This window comes from Nannospalax galili, unplaced genomic scaffold (assembly GCF_000622305.1).
Source record: "Nannospalax galili isolate Female #2095 unplaced genomic scaffold, S.galili_v1.0 scaffold128, whole genome shotgun sequence".
NCBI lineage: Eukaryota > Metazoa > Chordata > Mammalia > Rodentia > Spalacidae > Nannospalax > Nannospalax galili.
Genome location: NW_008360322.1, coordinates 1888407 through 1909238, shown reverse-complemented (window position 1 = coordinate 1909238; position 20832 = coordinate 1888407). Strand labels below are relative to the sequence as shown.

The following is a 20832-nucleotide window of genomic DNA, read 5'->3' as shown; positions in this document are numbered from 1 at the left end:
GGATGTGGGGAAAGGGGAACACTCATCCACTGCTGGTGGGGCTGCAAACTGGTTCAGCCCCTATGGAAAGCAGTGTGGAGAACTCTTAAAAAACTACAAATGAACCTACCATTTGACCCAGTTATACCACTCCTTGGCATATACCCAAAGAACTCGTCCTATTGCAGAGAAACTTGTACGTCCATGTTTGTTGCTGCTCTTTTCACAATAGCTAAGAGATGGAAGCAACCTAGATGTCCCTCAGTTGATGAGTGGATAATGAAAATGTGGTTCATATATACGATGGAGTTTTACTCAGCAGTAAAGAAAGATGACATTATAAAATTTGCAGGTAAATGGATGGAACTAGAAACTGTTATACTAAGTGAAGTAACACACATTCAGAAAAAAAAATCGACGTTTGTTCTCCCTCATATTTGGATCCATTAACCAAATCCTGATAAGGGAGTATGTATCCAGACATAAATATAGGAGCCAGGATAATTGAAAGGAAACAGGGACATAAAGGAAAAGAAAGAACCTGAAAGAGAAGAGCAATAGGAAACAGGCCTTGATAAGGATGATATGGATAAAAATCGGGTTAGTTTAAGGGAGTGGGGAGGGAAGGGTATAGAAGGAACCTAGGGGATATAGGGGATATAGGGAAAGAAGGAGCTCAAGAGAGGTAGGACCATAGGAGAAGGGTATTAGTAAGGGAGAAAGGGGGAAAATGGGGGCACCTTAAGAAGAAAAACCATGATGGAGGGGTGAGACCATGTGAGAGATAAACAATGCCTAGCTAGCTTTGAAAACCACTGAGAACCATATTACTCCTACAACCTACTGACAAATTATACATACCAGATCAAGAAATATATGTCTAGGTGAGGTTTATCTGAGAATAACTGGTCTTTTCCTGAGATTTATCTACATGACACACAGTAATTAAAAATGCCTGAGTGGTGGAACTAACTCTTTTGGGTGTTTAACAGACATACTTTGAGATCTATAATAATTTGGTCAGAGGGACATAAAGGACACGTTTTCTCCTTGCCCTCCTACGTCAACTAGTTCCAGGGGACTATGACCATCTCTCAAAATGTCCAATAATGGTGGTGGGAGACCCCCCAGATGGAGTTGAACCACTGTCCAGTCTATAAAGAGGAGGGTCAACACAGTGGAATCATTTCCTCCATGCTTCCAAGCGAAGCCAACCATGGTCAAGCAGGACCTTTGAGTCCGTTTTCTCCTTGCCCTCCTACGTCAACTAGTTCCAGGGGACTATGACCATCTCTCAAAATGTCCAATAATGGTGGTGGGAGACCCCCCAGATGGAGTTGAACCACTGTCCAGTCTATAAAGAGGAGGGTCAACACAGTGGAATCATTTCCTCCATGCTTCCAAGCGAAGCCAACCATGGTCAAGCAGGACCTTTGAGTCATCTTCACAGTTCCACCATTCTGGCATTTTTAATTACTGTGTGTCTTGCAGATAAATCTTGGGTAATGACCAGTTGTTCTCAGATAAACTTTACCTAGACATATATTTCTTGATCTGCTATGTATAATTTGTCAGTAGATTGTAGGAGTAATATGGTTCTCTCTGGTTTTCAAAATAATTTCATAACAGTCCATATGTATAGCTAAAGGCTACACAACAAGCAACAATGCCAAACAGGTGATACCTTCTTTGGAGTTGTTGGCCAGGGTGGCCAAAGGGATTCCCAGATAGTAACCCAGCATAGAACTGGGAAATTGAACAGCAGACCTAATCTTATCCAAAGGAATACTGTCAACTGGTTACCGCTAGATGAGGAATACCTGACTAGATTCACCAGAAGGACAAGTAGTGGGGAATGGCTGGGGGTACCGACAACACAGCAGACAGTAGCAGGGATATCAGAGTATAAGGGCTCTAGTAGGGGGAGGTAGGCTATGGGGAGGGTCCTACCTGGGAAGTGGGTGTATAAAAAAAAATTCTTCAAAGCATAAAAGTTTGCTCCTTATTAATTAGTAGATGTGAAAACATTACCATTGAAATCTACCTGATGACTTTATATCCATGCTCAGATGCTAAGGAGCTCAGAAAGAAACTGACTGTGACTAGTAATAATCAGAAATATAGAGATTAGAAATGCATATTCATCTTAGTATCAATTGTATTTAAAATGAATTTTTCTGTATGAAACTGTATTTTAATAATGAAATGGAGATCTTTTTCAAAGTTTAAAACCTCATTTAATTTTATGTCTTACAGGGTTTATATGGAGTACAATATTGTATAATTGTATTTATTCAACTGTAAACTTAATAATTTCAGCTAGTTTTGAAAGAGAAGCATCTTAGCTCTGGAAATGTCATTGAATATGTCAATGCTCTTGTAATGAAATGCCTCTTCTAATCATATGGTTTTGAAATAAATAAAACAAATCTAAACAAAAAACACTGATTAAAGGAAACACACAAAAAATGGAAAGACATCCCATGTTTGTGAATAGAATAATCAGTATTGTTAAAATTTCCACAGTGCCCAGAGCTGCCTACAAATATGGTTGTAACCCTTATCAAATTACAGGTGGCATTCCTTACAGAACTAGAAAACTTGATAATAATTTCCATAGAAACACCAAGGCAGGAAATAGCCAAAGGAAGCTTGAGTTAAAAGAGCAAAGCAGGACGCCTTGCACTGCCTTGCTTCCAAATACACTACCAAGCTATAGTAATCAAACTGCATGGCACTGACAGAAAACAGACACATGGGCTAGTGGGAAGGAATGCAGAGCCATGCTCTGGTATCCAACTGATTGTCAGCAGAGGTGCTAACAGTGTGCCCGTGCATGGTGATTGTCAGTAATTGTGAAGAATGAGGAACGAGGGAGACACCTGGAGAAAAGTTATCAATGGGTACAAGTTATAGTTAGGGGCAGGAAGTGATGTGCTTGCTGTCATTTCCCAGAAGGGCGATTGTAGTCATCAATGGTGTACTCTACATTTTTAAAACCCCAAGAAAGGAGTCTCAGTGTCTTCACTGTGAAGGAATGATAGCAGTGAGACATGGGGGCATACACCTGCTATCCCAGTTCTCGGGAGACAAGGGGATAGTTTTTGACCACCCTGGACTAACTACACAGTGAGACCCTGCCTCAAGGGGAAGAAACAGTAGTAGATGTTTGAGGAGATACAAATAAAAAAGTTCAGTTCAAAATTCATGCAAATGTCATAATCATAGGAACAACCCTTTTTTCCTGTTTAGTTTCTATCATTGTTTTCCCTGAGTGAGGCTTTACTGAGATAAATGCTTGTAAGTGAATAAATAGTTAATGAAAGTGTGGCCTGGCCTATGTCCTAATGACACCACATTTCCAACCAGTTTAAAAAATATCCTTCCAGGATCAGGAAACTCAGGGTAGGTAGAGACTGGGTCCATCAAGTTAGTAATGGAGCAGGCTTCACACTAACCACTATTCCTGCCTGTAGTCTGGGTAGGAAAGGAAGCAGTCATTTTTGGAATGGCTTTGTCTGTCACAGGTGCCATCCACTCTTTTTCACTCTTCCTGCTTCATCCCTGGCCTTAACTCTTGTGCACTTCAGTGGGAGCTATTCACAGGGGTGTTTTGTGAGTTCCTTGGCTTTAGTGGATCACTGCTTGTTTCCTCCTCCATGGCCTCCTCCATGGCCACCCTTGTGAGTCTTGATCTGCACTTCCCTAGGTCACAGCCTGGAGATGCTGAGATGATTGTCACTGAATGCTTGGTGTGTGTTCAGTAAGTACAGTGAATGGAGTGTGTCGGTAGGAAGCCATTGGCCTGCACGGATGAGCCCTCATGAATGCCCCTCAGCCATTTTCACTGCAGTGTTAGGAGTTGAGAATGATTTTCAGTATTCACTTCTGACTGAGAAATCCCAGGGTACCCAGCTACCATATATTTTCCCTACCTCACTTGGATCTGTTCCTTATTCTCCAGCTTTCTGGGAATTTCTTCAGTCCATCTGATTGTAGTTCCCTTTAAAATATGTATCATAGTCCCCTCCCCTGTAACACTCAGTTTCATAGACATTCAGGGAAATCAGGAATGACTGCTATTTGTAAAGGAATATAAGCTAGACATGTTTCCCCACAGCTAAAAGAAGGGTTTTTTTATTTCCCCTTCAATATGTTCTTGTTACTATCCCAAATGAACTCTCGAATTCCACATACACACCCTGTGTCTTTACTTCTTTTAGCTACAAGTGTTTCTGAGTGACTCCCAGCTCTCTGTTGTCTGCACACACCCTCGAGGTGAACTTTCCAGCTGGATACTGGGGCAAAGGTGGCTCAGTACCACATGTTGTCTGTTTACTTTCCATCTGGTGTCTGAATGTCCCCACAGGATTGTTGTTTGGGGTGGTCCAGAACAGTCCCCAGGGATGTTCTTGTTGCCTTGTCTGGCTTCCAAGTCATTCTGTGCCTTGTATAAGCCCTGCACGTCTTTGTCATTAATGGGGCTTTCTTGCCATTTCTTGCCAGCATAGTTGGTGGTAGTGGCCTGCTAGCCTATAAAGACTATAGAAAAGGAAGAATGAGTGAGGCATTCAGGGAGCAGAGGGGCTCATTAAGTTTGTGTGGGACGCACTGCACAGAAAAGTGGGTCTAGAGGACTGAAAATGGAAAACGAGCGTGGCAGTGGTGGAATGCAGAAGGCTCTGGCATTGTCCTGTCAGCATTTCTGGTTCTGTAGCCCTTCACACGAGTGTCCACTCTATAAGCATACTAATGCAGCACACACTATCGGGGGTGGGAATGAGACCAGCAGCAAGAGCTCATAGGTACTTTGCAGGGGATGAGAGAAGCAGTACTCTGTTCTTAGATGTTACAGAGAAAGAGGAAAGGATTAATTAATTATTAATTTTGTTTTATGGGTATAAATGTATAGCCTGCATGTGTGTAGGTGAACCCATGCATACAGTTCTCACAGAGGCTATTAGAGGGCATTGTATCCCCTGGAACTGGAGTTATGGGTGGTTGTCAGCCACCAGTGGGTTCTGAGAACTGAACTCAGGTCTCTGCAAGAGCAGCCAGTGCTCTTAACTGCTGAGCCATCTCTCCAGCCCCCAAGATTTTTCATTCATTATTTTTTAAAATATTTTATTTATTATTTTTATTTTATGTGTATGCATGTATTACCTGCATGTATAGAAATGCACCCATGTCATGAAATGCCCAAGGAGGTCAGAAGAGGGCATCTGATCCTCTAGAACTGGAGTTACAGACAATTGTTAGGTGCCATGTGGGTGCTGGGATTCGAATTGGGTCTTCTGCAAGAACATTTAGTGTTCTTAACTGCTGAGCTAGCTCTCCAGCCCCAGATTTTTCCTTTATTAACTGAAGCTGTTGTTGAGATACTATTATTTGGGGTATGAAAACTGCTTAAATGCATGAAAGAAGTATTTTTGTCCAGTTACTGATCACTCTTGTTTTAGTAAAGCTTCCACATAAATGTGGCTTTCTTTGGTACCAGGGATTAAAACCTTTGCTAACCATGTACCATACCATTGAATGACACCCCCAGCCCCTTAGGAGTCGCCTTTCCTCTATTTTCATCCTCACCCCTGGTCCCACTTATTTCCTGTGGCTTGACTTTGAGTTGAGGCTATTTAGTGTTTCAGGTTATCATTGTAGATAATTCACATCAGTACTGTTCTGAAAGCTATGATTGCATGAAGGTTGTGATCCACATTTAACAACCTCTGATCTTGTTTTTAAAGCTCTGAGGGTGTCCTGGGTCTGATTTAGGGAGGAGGAGGACCTGAAGAATGGTGGATAAGAAGTCTTACCCCTTCCCTGCCTTCCCCTAGGACTGGAAACACAAGCCTGTAGAGCTGCCAAGTATATATGGCTCTTGGCATTAGGAAAACCTTGTTGAAAATGAAATTAAAATTTCCCTGCTATATAGGAAATTAATAACCACTGAGTGTAGCAGACAAGGTCAGAGCTAGACCACTTGCTCCATCACCTGTGAGTGTTTATTGTTATGTAAATGAAATCAGCTACTACTGACTAATGGGAATTGAGGAAGGTAGAGAGAAATAAAGGTGAACCGTCATCTTAGGATTTAAATTCTTTCTGCAAAATGTTTTTATAGCATGTACTGCTTCTTAGGCCATCAGTGCCTGAGCACGGGGGCTCCACAGCCTCTTTTCTCATGATTTCCACAGGTAGCCTTCATGACTGTGACACATCACAATGTGTCAGTTCATAACACTTCTAGATCACCCACAATGAACCAGGCCATCTGCCATCGGGACCAGGGAAGTAGCTAAATAATGAAAATATCTAGTCCCTGCCTTCTGGGAGTTTATAGTCTGGAAGAAGAGGATATTGAATAGCATTAAATTCTAAGATAACCCAGTCCTTCTCCCCCCCTCCCGCATAAAAAGACCAACTCACCCAAATATGCTACCATACCACATAGTGTCCTTTGGTTGAAAAGTAGTTAAAGCATGCTGTGGTAAACTTCAGGAAAAAAGCAATAAATTGTGAGAAGGAACCAGGGGACAGGCCCTTCAAGACTGTGGATGAATCGACACTGTGCAACTGTAGGCCCACTTGCTCGAGATTCAGAATTACAGAAGGTGTCTGATGAACTCACCTTGGGCCTCTGGCCCCTTTCTCGGCTAGGGGCAAGCAGAATAGATGGATAGTTCCAAAAGACTCTGCAGAGGCCAAGAGACTGTTTCCCAGAGGAAGCATGGATGAGTTCCGGAAAGGCAAAGCCTTACATCTTTCCTCCAGGGGCATTGTAAAGTTTAACCGTGACTTCAGGGGTTAACTAGGGTTGTTGGTCAAGGAGCCAGTGAGTGCTTTATTTGGGGCATACCCAGTATTGAGACTCACGGTTTGAAGCCATGAAACACAGAATCATTCTCCAAAAGGCATGTCCACTCATCCACATTTCCATACTGTGTTCTGTGTTCTTATTCCTAGTGTGAGCAGTCACACCTGATGAGAGAACATGAGGATGTCCAGGAGCGCACGACACTTCGCTATGAGGAGCGCATCACAGAACTCCACAGCGTCATTGCGGAGCTGAACAAGAAGATAGACCGCCTGCAAGGCACCACCATCAGGTATTGTAACGAATGAAGCCTACTTAGTGGAGACATGCCCTTGTTTCCTCCCTTAAGGGTTAATCTTGTGGGTTAGGTGAAGGGCCTGGATAGGTAGGGGACTGCCCCTAGGAAGGTGGGTTTAAGATAATGTGCTTTCCCTTCCCAGGACTGCAGCCCTCTAGTACAATCCCTATAAGCCATCATGGTGTTTGAATGGGTCTGTCTGCCTTTCTGAGCTCTGAGCTTTTAAACTCCCTAACTAAGGATTTGTCTTTCCTTATTCTTTCCCAAAGCTCCCCTCCCTGCTGTGTGGCTGCTTGTCACCAGGTGGCTGACCTCCATGCCAGCTTATCTTCTCCATTCTCCAATTCCAGGCAGCCGTGAAATTTACAGCTTGCCTGCCCTGGGGTTTCCTTTTAAAGTCTTAATAAATTGTCTTCAAGCTTCTGTTGAATCTGTTGTTTGTCCTTGTGCTTCTGTTTCTGTCCGTTCTTAAATTCTTTTATTACTGAGACTAAGAGTCTAAGAAGGGACTCCAATTTCCTCTGTATCATGTGACGCCTCTACCTGGACTCCCCCAAGATTTCCGGTAACACTTATTTTCTTTGGAAAATGAACTTGATCCTGCCTCTAGAGGCATTGGTATGGACACCCCAGCCTGGTTTGTGCTTGGCTGCTAGAGTTGAAGCAGCCCCCGTGAATTAGAAGGCTTTTTATTGTAGCTGAGCCAGCCATGTGCCTTGACCTGGGTTTTCCTCTTTGGATTTTAATCCTTACAACCACTCAGAGGGTGGACTGGGTAGAAGTTGTGATGCTCAGTTTGTTGCTAAGGGTATAGAACCAGACATTGAGTAAAGTGCTTTATTAATGAGTTCTAAGTAGAGGTCCCATTGTCTGTTGATTGGTATCCTCACAGCCTCTTGTATTCACTAGATCTTCTACAGACTATGTGCCTCTTTTAGAGATTCTGAGATTCATGAATGTGGCTTAGAGCCAAGCATTATGTGAGATTCTAGATAATCTGTTAGTATTTTGAGCTTATCCCAAGTTGTTTATCAACAGTGACTTATCCTCTTACCAGATTCCTAAGCCGAGTCTTGACCCATTGCTCTAATAGTGAGAAAGACAGACTTTGAAAGAATGCTGGTGGTGGAACGACTAGTCAGCAGAAGATAGATCGAGTTAGAACCCAGAGAGCCTCTGCTTTTGCTTAGTTTTCCTTTCATAAAGATGTTTGTCAGGGCTTCTGCATCCCTAACTGATCTGTCTAGTTGGCCCCTGTATCTTCAGTGTGCAGTGCTCAGTTGCCTGTGTTTGCCCTGTTGTTCAAGGAGACTTGCTGAGTTGCAAGTTGTGGTGTAGATGAACATCCCTGAACAGAGGAATGGTTGGCACCTACCTTCCTGGAAAAGGGCGCTTTGTTCATGGAATGCTCATACAAACCATAATTGGAAAATCTAGAGGCAGCTGCTTTAAATTCTCCCTGAAAGAACCCTGGCTCAGAGGAGACTCTGGATGCATTTTCAGAGTCTCAGTAATGATGGGGCTTCTTGATGAGGGTGCTGATGGGCATCTGTTTTCCGGGCAGAATCATGGAAAATTTTACACTGACTTGGAGCCACACAATAAATTTCATATTCTAATTTAGAAGTTCAAGGTTTTTAAATTGTATCTTGGTCTATAGAGTGATTGTAGGTTAGCAATACATGAGCAGAGAAGAATTTTTAGCCCAAAGAAATGATTATAGTAGATTTGAAAGAGCTGAACAGAGTGCCTTGGTAAATTTGTGATTTCCATTCAAATACATTACACTTTAAAAAAACTTGAGAAGGTCAAAGTAAATGGGCATAGTAAGTTGTGAGAGAAATGTATCACATCACCTCACAGCTCAGCTTCAAGATGTTAGAATTGAATGTGATGGCTTGACTGGTTCTAAACTGCAGTAAAGCTGGATATGGTGGCACGCATTTAGTCGCAGCACTCAGGAGGCAGAGGCAGTCTGATCTCTGAGTTTGAGGACAGTTTGGTCTGCATAGCGAGTTGCGGATCAGCTAGGGCTACAGAATGAGACGCTATCTTATAAAACAAACAAACAAACAAACAAACACATACCAGTGAGCTGCTTGACCATAAACATGTATGTATTGGTGCCTCTTATTTAAAGGAATATTGCATCTATTCAGATGTCACATGACATTCTGCCCATTTTCATTATGTAAATGAATGAGCTCCTCCTTGAGGGGACTCCTCCTTGAGGGGACTCCCTGCCAGACTATAAAATGTGTAGACATGGGGGGTCAGTGAGACATGGCTCTTCCTGTCAGTCCTAAGCTCTGGAGGCTCAGGCATATTCCCAACTTGCAGCACTGCAGAAAATCCATTTGCCCTCCACTCCTGCTATGCTGTGGTGATCCCAGTGCAGGAACAAAATGCCATGGATGAATTCTTAACTGTCCTGACATAGCCCAGGTCCCTTACTTCTGAAGCCATGTCTGTTTTTTTCAATTCCCTGGAGATGAGGAAAATGCTTCCTACTAGCACTAGTTTATGGTGCTGCCTTTTTAAGATCCAAGGATCAAGAAGGGGACATAGAGGGAGTGGCAGGGTTGTAAGTGTCTTTATCCTCGTATCAGTTCTCAGTCTTATCTTAATCATACACCTAAAAACCTGCCTTCCTTGCAACATTGAGCTCTGTTAGTTGGCAAGTCTTAATTCCTAAGGGAACATATACATCTATGGAGAATTTCATAATGGTTCCATGGTCAACCTCCCGGTCCTTTGTAGTTTCCATGTCACTGAATTACAAAGTAAATAAATGGTTATTGTATTGGCTGGAGTGACTATTGGGGTGAGACAGTTGCTTCTGTGCCATCGTGTTATGGGAAGCTGAGGCAGGGGACTTGCTACACACAGAGATGGCACCCAAGAAACATGGAGAAATCAGGAAAGTTTATTCGTTCACATTTTAAAAACATTTTTTATTTTATGTGTATGTGTGTATTGTCTACACGTAGGTTAGTGCACCTGTGTTGTGCAATGCCCTCAGAGGTCAGAAGAGGCTGTCGGATTCCCTGGGACTGGAGTTACGGACAGTTGTTAGTTGCCATGTGGGTGCTTGGATTCCAACCTGGGTCTTCTTCAAGAACAATCAGTGTTCTTAACCACTGAGCCATCTCTCCAGCCCCAAGTTCACAGTTTTTATAGGTCTCCTTGCATCTTTGTTTAACTGTTACAACGCTGGTAGGTTTAAGTTACAACCTATGTGATTATCAGCATAGGTGCTTACTTTTCCTATGACCATGAAGGGGAAATTCCTTCTGCAGGTATGTTTGTAGATGTGGATATTTAGGGCAGGAGTTAAGATATTCTTTAACAACAGAGTTTATTGTAGGTGCCTTAGCAAGCAAGATTGTTTCAAACAGGTGTTCCATTAGGTAACTTTGGTATTCGTTTCTCCATTGGAGAATGATAGCTTTCTCTATTTTAGCTCTGATTCCTTTTTCAACAGAGATTTTAGTAAGCATTCATAAAACCACTATAAGGTGAGTAATATGTCCTAAAATATAAAATCATTCATAAAATAATATTAGATGCACACAAGAATGACGTTAAGTGCATGGGTACCTTTCTTCTTCAATAGGGCAGTGAGGACTATATTTGGAACCTGGGCTTTTCTAGGATACTTCTTAGACATTGTCTAACAGTGGAGAAAGAGAAGGCTAATGCAGGCCTGGGCCTTTCAAGAATAAAGACTTTGGAATGCTTTAGTAGGTAAAGAACTAATTCTAACTAACCTAGATGCTGAACAAACCAAAAGATTTCCTAGTAAAGAAAAGAAAGCTATAAATATGACAACTATAGCCTCATGACCAGTTGCAGAAAAGGTGGCCAAAGTATACATATTTTTTTACCTGTTTATATATTTATGGATGTTTTTTCCTCTTTTTTCAGTATTTTGTATGGTGAATTGGTAAAGCTTGTAATTTGGTAGCTAGGTTTCCTGACATCTAGTCAGGTTTGTCACTGACTAGAAGAGGAGGAAAGACCACCTACAAGTGACTGTTAAAACTGATGGTATGGTGGATTTCCCATTTTGGAGGGAGGGTAAACTCATTTACTTTGAATAGAAAGACAGTTGCAGGAGACTGGTGTCATTTACGCTGTGATTTGGGAATTTCAATGGGCTTGCTGGGTGGTCACTGAGTAGTCAATGTAGACTGTGATGGCTCTGGGTCTGGTACCATATTCTCTCATTATTTGCTCTGAGGCAACTTCCCAAACCCTCTTCCCAGCTGTGTTTCTGATGCAGTTTTTACTCTGCCACTGAGATGTGCTCACCTGGTCTGGATAGAAACTGGAGGTGTTATGCATTCCCTCTAGGCCATGATGGCAGGGGACATAGAGTGCAGGCGTGGAGTCCTGCCTTGACTGGCCAGTCATGGAGGTATGAGCAGGTGTGCAGCAACAGAAGCAGCTACATGATTTGGGGGAACCGGGGTTGCGATGACAAATCTGACAGCTTCTGATGGCAGCCACCCACCCACCCCATCACCTCTGTTCTTCCAACAGTTTTGCAAGTTCAGACCTGCCTGAATGCTATGCTTTCTGTTCGTGTCATCTGGTTCAGTTTGTTTTCCTAACTGATCCCTGCCTGACGTTTCCCAAATTCCACCTCGTGGAAACACACACTGAACATTTTGTGTATATGGCCTTGTGAAAAGTTTTATTCATAAGTATTTTGAACAAATTGGATCATACAACACATACTGTTTTGATATATGCGCCTTTCCACCTTGTTGTATATTATAGTACCTTTTCAAAAATGTTTGACTTGGGGAAATTATATAACTGTTTAGGGAAAATGAAAAAAAAATACGTACTTTGGAACCAAAAAGCAAAAAAAAAATGGTATCTAAGCAAATTAAACATGAGCTCTCTTCTTCCACGAGATTGTTTTCTCTCCCCAAAGCTACTCCTAATATCAGCCCTTCACTGCTGACTCTTCTGACTTGTTCTCTGCTTCATTTTCCATTTGCTCTGCTGCTTTCTGGCTTCTCTCAACAGTTTTTCCCCAAACCCCTTTGTTAATGGCCTTCCCTCATCTCTCTGTCACCAGTATGACAGGTGTGGAGATGGGCCTTTGGGAGATTAGGGTCCGATGAAGTCAGGAGGGTGGGGCTCTCATGGTGGGATACTGCCCCATGAAAAGACACCAGAGAGCTTGTGCATGTGTCCAGTTCCCGCCCTCCTCCCTCCTTTCCTCCCTTTCTCCATGAAGACACAGTGAGAAAGCCATCTGCAAGCCAGGCAGAGGCCCCTCCAGAACATGATGGTGCTGGCACATGCTCTTGAGCTTCCCTCTTCCATACCATGAGAAGACACATTTCTGTTGTTTAAGCCACCTAGTCTGTGCTATTCTGTTTTGATATCTGAGCAGCATAAGACACTGAAGACCTCTCTCTCTCCCTGAGTCTCTCCCTTCCTCTTTCTTCCTCTCCCTTCTTCTTCCCACCTCCCCTTTTGCTCCAGTGGAGATAGAGCCCAGAGACCCACACATGCTATGCATGTGACCTCCCCTGCCAGCCCACTAATTTTTATTTATTTTCTGAGACAACATTGAACTGCATAACTCAGACTAGCCTGAGACTTTATGTAGCCCAGGCTGGCCTTTTGCTTTGGGTTCTCCAGTGCTGAATGGGCCCTTCCATGCCCAAGCAATGCTGATTTTTTTTAAAATTTGTTTTTTATTAAATTTTGTTGTATTTCATACAGAATAGATTTTTTTTTAATTGAAAAATAGAGTATCCTTTTTAAAGTTCAGTTCCCTTTCCATAGCATTTGCCTGAAAGTCTCCCTTCCTTCTCAATGGGCTTTTTAAAAACATCTGGGCCCCTGCATGTCCTGGACCTTCTCCTACAGTGCTGAGTTCTACCTGAAGCCTTGGGTCTCAGGCCTGCTCTCCAGTACCTTTCAACTCTGAAGGGCAGCCACCTCAAACCACTGACTGCCTTTGTCTCTTCAGTCTCTGTATGTCTTTGCACTGAACCCTCTACCTTCTCTCCAGGAGGTCCCTCACTTGAGAACAAGACACCCAGATGGAGCTGAGTTTTGTGATGTCATCTGCCTGCCAGGATTTGAGGGCTGCTTCAGGACTACTGTTCTTCCTGGCCTTTCAGCTAGCATGTCAGTCATGGGCTTCGTCAAGCAGTGTGACCAAGACCTCTTTAACTCCCAACATCATGATTAACCGTGGTCCTCACCAGTGAAATAGAATGAAATGAAACCCAGAAACTTTGTATTTCTCTCACCCATGTCTTCCTGTGTAGTATGCACAATCCCAGTTCAGCATCTGTAAATCATTATCTGTGAATCTCATATCAGATCTTGTTAAGACAAAGATGGATTATTATATCCATGTAAGAACATTTCAAAACTTTCCTTGTTCAGCTATTCACCAGGAGGTAGGTGCACAGATGAACCTCGTCTTTCCCTGTACCCTAGGGAAATGGGAGATAAAAGTCAAGAGGAGTCTCACCGCCTACTTCTTGTAATTGATTCTTTAAGAGACTTGAAAGGAACACATTTCCTCCATATTTCAGCCATTTCAGGGACAGTTTGCCTTCCATTGTAAGAAAGACATAATGTGGGTAAATTTAGAAAAAAAAAATATATATACCAGGTCAAGTAGTATGGGTTTGCTAACTGCAATAGACTGACAGATATCAAGGCAAGTGAGCAACCATGTGGAATATCTTCCAATTGGTTTCAACCCAATGGCAAGGCATGGATGTCCATCCCAAATAAAGTAGCTGTGAGGATAGTGGGTGATGTGGTATTTGTCAACACTCATGATGCCATAGAACTTCCACTTGAAGTCTAGACAACATAGTAAGAATTCTACTTTCAAGCAAGGCATGATGGTACACGCCTTTAATTCCAGCATTTGGGAGACAGACCTCTCTGGAGTTCAAGGCCAGCCTAGTCTACATAGCAAGTTCCAGGGCTGCACAGTGAAATCTTGTCTCAAAAAGGCAGAAAAAAAAAAAAAAGAATTATAGTTTTACCCTGAAACAAGACAAGGTTTTTTGTTTGTTTGTTTGTTTGTTTGTTTTTTTGGTCTTTTTGAAGCAGGGTCTCCCTGTAGCCCCAGCTGTCCTGGAACTCACTATGTAGACCAGGCTGGCCTTGAACTCACAGAGATCTGCCTGCCTCTGCCTCCCAAGTGCTGAGACTATAGGTGTGCGCCACCACGCCCAGCTCAAGAAGAGTTTTTATAAGTAAGGAAAAACAAATTATATTCTTAGTCCACAATATTAGATTGCGTCATTGTTTCTTTGTTTTGTTTTAAAGAAAGGGTCTCCTGTGTAGCCCTGGCTGGCCTGGAACTCATTTTGTACAGCAGACCAACCCTGAGCTCTCAGAGATATGCCTACTTCCTCTTGGGTGTTGAGATTAAAGGCAGCAGTAATCACTAGTTGCATAATGTGTAAGTCATTTCACTTTAAGTTTTGATCATCTTATTTCTAAAATAAAAGCACCTATCATGGCCTGAGTGGCCTTTAAGAAGTCTTCCATTATGGCAGCCTGTGACTTTTCTGCCCCTGCTGGTCATCACATAGCCATACAAGTGTGGTTTTTAGTGCTTGCTTCCTTAGGAGACTTTGTTGTGGGGTTACAACTAGTAGCAAGTATTAATGGATTGCAACTCTAGGGCCTAGAGAGATGGTTCCATGGTTAAGAGCACTGGCTGATCTTGCAGAGGCCTTAGGTTCGCTTCCCAGAACCCACATGGTGACTAACAACCATCTGTAACTCCAGTTCTGGGGATGGTACCCCCTCTTCCGACTTCTGCGGCATTGCACAATGCAGGTGCACTTATACACATGCAGGCGATGCACTCCTACGCATAAAATAAAAATAATAAATGAACTATTTTTTTTAATAATAAAAGTAAATAAATTGCAAATCTAAATAAAGCAACTTGGGAGCACTTTCCATTGCTTCTGAGTGAATGGAACCATGGACATCTAGAATCCTGTGAGCGGACCCATTACATTCCAAAGATAAACACTTGAGAACTTTGTAAGCCCATCTTCAGAAATTACAAGTTTATCTAAGCTTCTGTTTTGGTGGTTTAATATGGTTTCCTTGGGGAATATTTTTCACATTTTCTTATCACCAGAATTAGCAGTGGATATACGGGTTTTGGGGGGGTGGGGCGGGGGGGAGAAGGCATCCCTACACCAAGAAATAATTTGCTACTGCATTGAGAGTTACTGTATAGGGAACTGGAAGATGGTTCAGAGAGTGAGAACACTTGCTATACATGCCTGAGGACCTGAGTTTGGATCCCTAGCACCCGCATTTAGAAAACAAACCTGGACATGGTCATGCATGTGCTTATAAACCCAGCATTATGGGAATAGAGATCAGAGGATTGCCTGGGCTTGTTGGCCAGCTGGTATAGCCTGAACAGTGAGCCCTGGTTCAGTGAGAGACTCTCTTCAGAAAATCAGGTGAGGAATTATAGAACAGGATATGCTGGCCTCTGCATGTGTGCACACAGGTGTGTAGAGACACCACACACGCACACATACACACACACGTTACTATGTATACAGTTAAAAGGGGCCAGTGAAGACACTTGAAGAGACCAAGGATGTGTCTTTAGTGAGGCACTCACAGGCAGTGACTCAAGACTGCAGAAGAGCTTCCTACTCACAGTACTGAATCTAGTGTTGGTAAAACTGCTGTGGACCAGCAGTCCTTTGACCTATTCCATTGCTCTTGATGGGCCTGTACTCTGGAAGGTAAAAAGGCCCCATCATCCGTTTTCACATAGCGCAACCATGTACTGTCAAAGGGCCCTGAGAGAGTTTGTTTTTGTCCTTTCCCTTCCCTGGATTCTAGTCTCCTTTCAGGACCAGTGCTGGTGGGAATGGTGAAGCTTTGAAAATCTGTTCGTCATCTTTGGGAGAGGTCGGGCTGCCCACATCTTCTAATGTTTGGGCTCATTTGAACCTATTTTAGCCCTCACTATGCCGCAAAACCTCTGATCTTCTCTCTACCTCTACTGATTACTCTGTGTATGTTGCTTTTACTCTAGAATTCCTGTAATTGCCATTGGAGGAGTTTCCCCAGGGATCAGATGTGCTTACCTAGCCCCTTCCTGTCAGGTCACTCTGCGCCTTCTTTTCCGTCCTATGTTTCTACACAAGATGTTGATGGCATTTATTCTTTCCCCTGCATTCTCACACCTCCTGTGTCATAATTTTTTTTCTACCATCTAACCGGTTAGGTTGCATTGTTTGGGTTTTTTTTTTTATTGCCTCTCCAATATAATAAATTTTCCTGTTGCTCAAAACTGCCCAATCAAGACCCCACCCCACTTTGGTTGCAGCTATACCAAGTACCTCATTCCTCACTAAACTCTACGCCTCACAGCTCTGAGCTTTGTGTATGCTCTTTCATCCTGATAAGCTCCCTGAGATCTACTTGCCTTGAGATTTATGTGGAGCTGCTGCTTCTGGGAAGGTCATCAGGAAGCAGCCCTGATTCTCCTGTGTCTACCCACCACATGTCTTGGATTAGAAATGATTGTGAACATGTTTTCCTGGAAGATAGAATCCATGCAGTCTTTGCTTTCCTATCCTTGTCTTGGTGTTCACATACATTGAATGGGATCCTTCATTTGCGTTTGATGACATGAAAAGTTTCCAGTCCAGGTGACATCACTAATGTGTTGTAGTTCTCCTTCCCACTGAGCTCTCTTCTCAGAGCATGTTTCCATCATGATGCCTTCTTCTCACACCCCCACCCTACTGACTCCTTTATAAAGTTCTCCCTACTAATCCCTAGAAGTAATTCAGCATAAAGCAGATTTAGCAAGAACGATATATTTGGAATCTGCCAAGCCAAGGCTTAAGGTGACTATTAAAGATTTTTGAAAATGCCAATTCTACCAGAACAACAGCAGGATCTGTCACTCACCTTCTTCACTTTAACATCGACCCAGCCAAGCTGAAGCTGATTCTGTTGGCTGTGCAACAAAGATAGTTTATTCCTCATAAATGAAATACCCCATTAACTAAAATCAGAATTTTAAGTACCTACTAAAAGAAGAGCTGATATATCAGCTCACAAAAAATTACCCTCTAGACCAGAAAGGTAACTATTGAGAGTATTTTTTTAATTGTTTTCTTTCCTAAGCCTAATTATTGTTGAGTTCTGTAGGTGTCTAATAATTAACATTTATAGACTCTTAATCTATATTTTGCCTTCACTCCCATTTTAACTTATATTTTCTATTGCCGGGGCTTGTCGAAACTGTCTCACAGTCTTCCCAGTTTTCTGAGTGGCTTCATATATAATTTCTTATAAAGCCAGCATCACTTGTGAAGCAGTTAAATCCCTACTTATGAGAAAATAGCTTTTTTGAGAGAATTGTGGATGTAGAGATTTATTCATGTTTATCTGATTTATAGATTTATCTTCTCAGGTGCCTCTTCCCCAAGCCACCCACCATCGTGGTCTACTCAGAACCCAAGACCATAGATTCTGTGCCCTCCATCTCCACTCCAGCCATTGAGTATGAGAGTGGCATGTGTGGTGAGGGTATAGGGAGGAGACCATGTGTGCACTTTAAAATGTACATTTCAATCAGAAGCTTCCTTGTTTACTAACAGCACAGCTCAGAGATTGAATAACCATGAAGGACTCAAAAGAGGTAGGTAGGTGTAGGCGTGCAAATGAAACACAGCTGTGTTTCAGTGTTGTCTTCTGTCTGTAACTGCAAGTCGGAAAGTGTAAGGAAACAACATTGAGTAGACTCTCATTTAATAGTTTGCTTTCTTCTTCTCACCCATCATCTTTTAGGGAAGGTAAGTGCGATGTTTCTTAGATATGCTGAGCTGTCCAGTTCTTGCAATCATTGGCTCTGCAGATAGATTTCACAGTAATTCCAACCTTATGTCAAGTTCTAAGAGCAAGTCCTCAGTGGGCCCTTCCAGATGAGGCCACATAAATGCTGTTTATCAGTTTCTCACTATTTTGCTTATTGTAGCCTCAATGTTAGTCTACTTTGCTCTTTATTCATAGTTTGAGGGAGGTGAAGAGGTCTAATGTGTTCAGGAAATCTTTGAAGGGAAAAACTTCTAGTAGCTGATAGACTAGTTTTGTTTAGTATATAGGTATGTGAACACAGAGGATTATTTCAGGTTCATATGCTTCATTACCTTAAATATGACCATCCACGTGGCCTGAAAGGACTCTCAGCCCCTCTGGACTGGATGAGAAATCCATTTTCTTTCTGAATGTCTTTGTTTTGCCCTTACAAAATGTATTTTTAAAGGATTCATATTACACCCTCTGTCAGTGATGGCTGACTCTCTTTTTTTTTTCCTCAGGGAGGAAGATGAATATTCAGAATTACGGTCAGAGCTTAGTCAGAGTCAACAGGAGGTCAATGACGACTCAAGAAGTGTGGACCAAGACCAGACCTCTGCCTCCATCCCTGAAAACCAATCTACTATGGTCACTGCTGACATGGGTAAGTCTTCTTGTGCCTTCTCCCAAGCCTAAGTTTGGTTTCTGGGTTGAAAGAGGAATCTTTGAAACACAAAGGCATTCTGAGTTAAAATTTAATTATTCAACATGTTTGGTGAGTGGATGAAGGCACATTTGTTTCAGTATTACTCATTACCTTACTGGTCAGAATAGAATTAGGAGCCAAGTTAGCCTTCTTTTTTGAAAGGAATAAGATTTCAAACGTGCATCTCCTTTGCTTGAAAATTCTAGAAGCAGGAAGCCAGATTAAAAGACTGTTTCATGTTACACTCCCATGAGAGCTGTGATGGTGGGAAAATAAAGGATGGAATGGGTGGTAATGCTTCGCAGTGGAGAAGCCAAGTAGGTTTTAGCAACTGTGGTGTAAGGAGGAGGAATCCAAAGTATCCGCAACATGTTGATCCAATGTGACTAAGAGGATGATCAGGTTTCTTGGTAAGAAATTTGGTTGAGAAATGAGTTGGGAAATAGTAATATTATGTTTGAACTTGTAGCAAAATAGGTAAGTGGAAATATCTGATAGATAATGTTTTAAACAGCAGGTCATACTATATTATTGAGTTTGAGATCATTCAAAAAATTCTTTTAGAAATGAAAGCATATAGGAAAGCAAGAGAGTGGCAATATTGTTTCATGAAACTTTTTATGCCAAATAATGTGTTCTCACTGAAAGCCACAGCCAAGATGATGCAAATTGGTGGTCTATTTGGAAATGCCTATTGGATTATGTGGACAGACTGAGGTTGAGAGCTTGAAGTTACTTAAACTAAGGTGATTTCTGAAAGGGTATGAAGTCAGAGGAGTGAGGTATACCATACCTTTGGAAATGTTCCCAGGTAGGAGAAAGGTGGAACAGCCAGGAAAAGGAAGGAATATGTAATGAATTTTCATGGAGCTGAGTATTTAGTTGGAAAGCAAGATTTTAATAACCTATTACACATCTGTATTTAATTATACACCTATATAAGATGTGAACTAAGATCTGGAGAATCTGTGGAAATTGCACAGGTAAAGAAAGAAATGAGGAGGTTCAGTGAGGATGAAGAATGTATTCAAGAAGGTGAAGGATCTTTGTCGTGTGAAGATGGAGGCTGGAGGTGCCTACAGGAGCCAGATCAGTCAGGTCTTATAGACCATGTTGGTGTCTTTGTCTGAAGACCTTTAAGAAGCTGTTGAAAGATTTTAATAGTTGGGGAAAGGCTAAGATGGTCAGTTACATTTTGAGTCACTCTGTAGTGTGGAAAGAAAATCCACAGATCCAGAGTTAGCTGGGGAGACTAGTTAGGAAACCATTACAAAAGTCTAAGTGGGCATGATTACTGCTAGGAGTAGGATAGTGGCAGTTGAGATGCCCACGTTAGGCGCCAGATGTTGTTCTTGCCTGCCTTAGTGTTGCCTGCCTTAGTGGGCTAGCTACTTGAGGACTCTCCGTTGGGGGTAGGGGATGAGTAGACACGAAGTCAACAGCACAGACTTCGGGAGACTCACTCGGCAGTTAGCAAGCAAGCTCGTTTATTGTGCCATTAGTGCTTTCTTTTATACCCCCCTCCCCATCCTCATTGGTTCATTTGGCTATGTGTCTCCTCTTCATTGGTGCAGCACGCTGTCCTCTGTTTGCGTCATTTGATGTTGTGCTTTATGGCAGGTTTTAGGTTAGCCTGAATAACGGAAGTATTTACTGGCCCATTTCCCCACATAGCCATCCTTTTTATTTTATTTTAGACAGCCCAGTAGGAGCCAGGATGCCTTGTCCTGACCTTGTTGGCCCCACCTCGTGGGTGCTTCAGTATTTTGGACTGTGCCTGTCTTAGGTTGGCCTACTCAGTAGGTCCTTACCCATCATTGACTATCAGCCCTTGAAGGAGCATCACCATGGTGGGTCTGTCAGGTATCGGGGTGCTTTTTAGGCTTTTTGAAACCTCTGCTATCCATTCTTGTAGAACCACCTTTGGTGGAGCATGATCTTTATTTATAATTGCCAAAAGAACCTGTGCTGTTGTTTTATTAGTTTTCTGTTGTCATTGCACCTGCTTAAGGAGACATCTCAAAAGGACAAGAATGATTATTACTGCTAATTCCATGACTAAATAAGCTACAATCCTGGAGGGATTGAAAAGATTTTTTATATGGTTCCATACCTCCATAATAAATGAAGGGTCCAAATCTAGATGGTTGACCAGAAAATAATTAAGGGTGATTA

General features: G+C 42.3%; 1 protein-coding gene across 3 annotated transcripts in view; it reads left to right on the top strand.

Annotated features, from left to right (window-relative positions):
- The window catches only part of Mcc (MCC regulator of WNT signaling pathway), a 489620-nt gene that overhangs the window by 381308 nt on the left and 87480 nt on the right, over positions 1 to 20832 (top strand). For all 3 annotated transcript variants that reach the window (XM_029559747.1, XM_029559748.1, XM_008825253.3), the window contains 2 exons: positions 6943 to 7085; positions 18473 to 18615. In XM_029559747.1, the coding sequence (XP_029415607.1) occupies positions 6943 to 7085; positions 18473 to 18615 (286 nt within the window). The remainder of the gene's footprint in view (positions 1 to 6942; positions 7086 to 18472; positions 18616 to 20832) is intronic.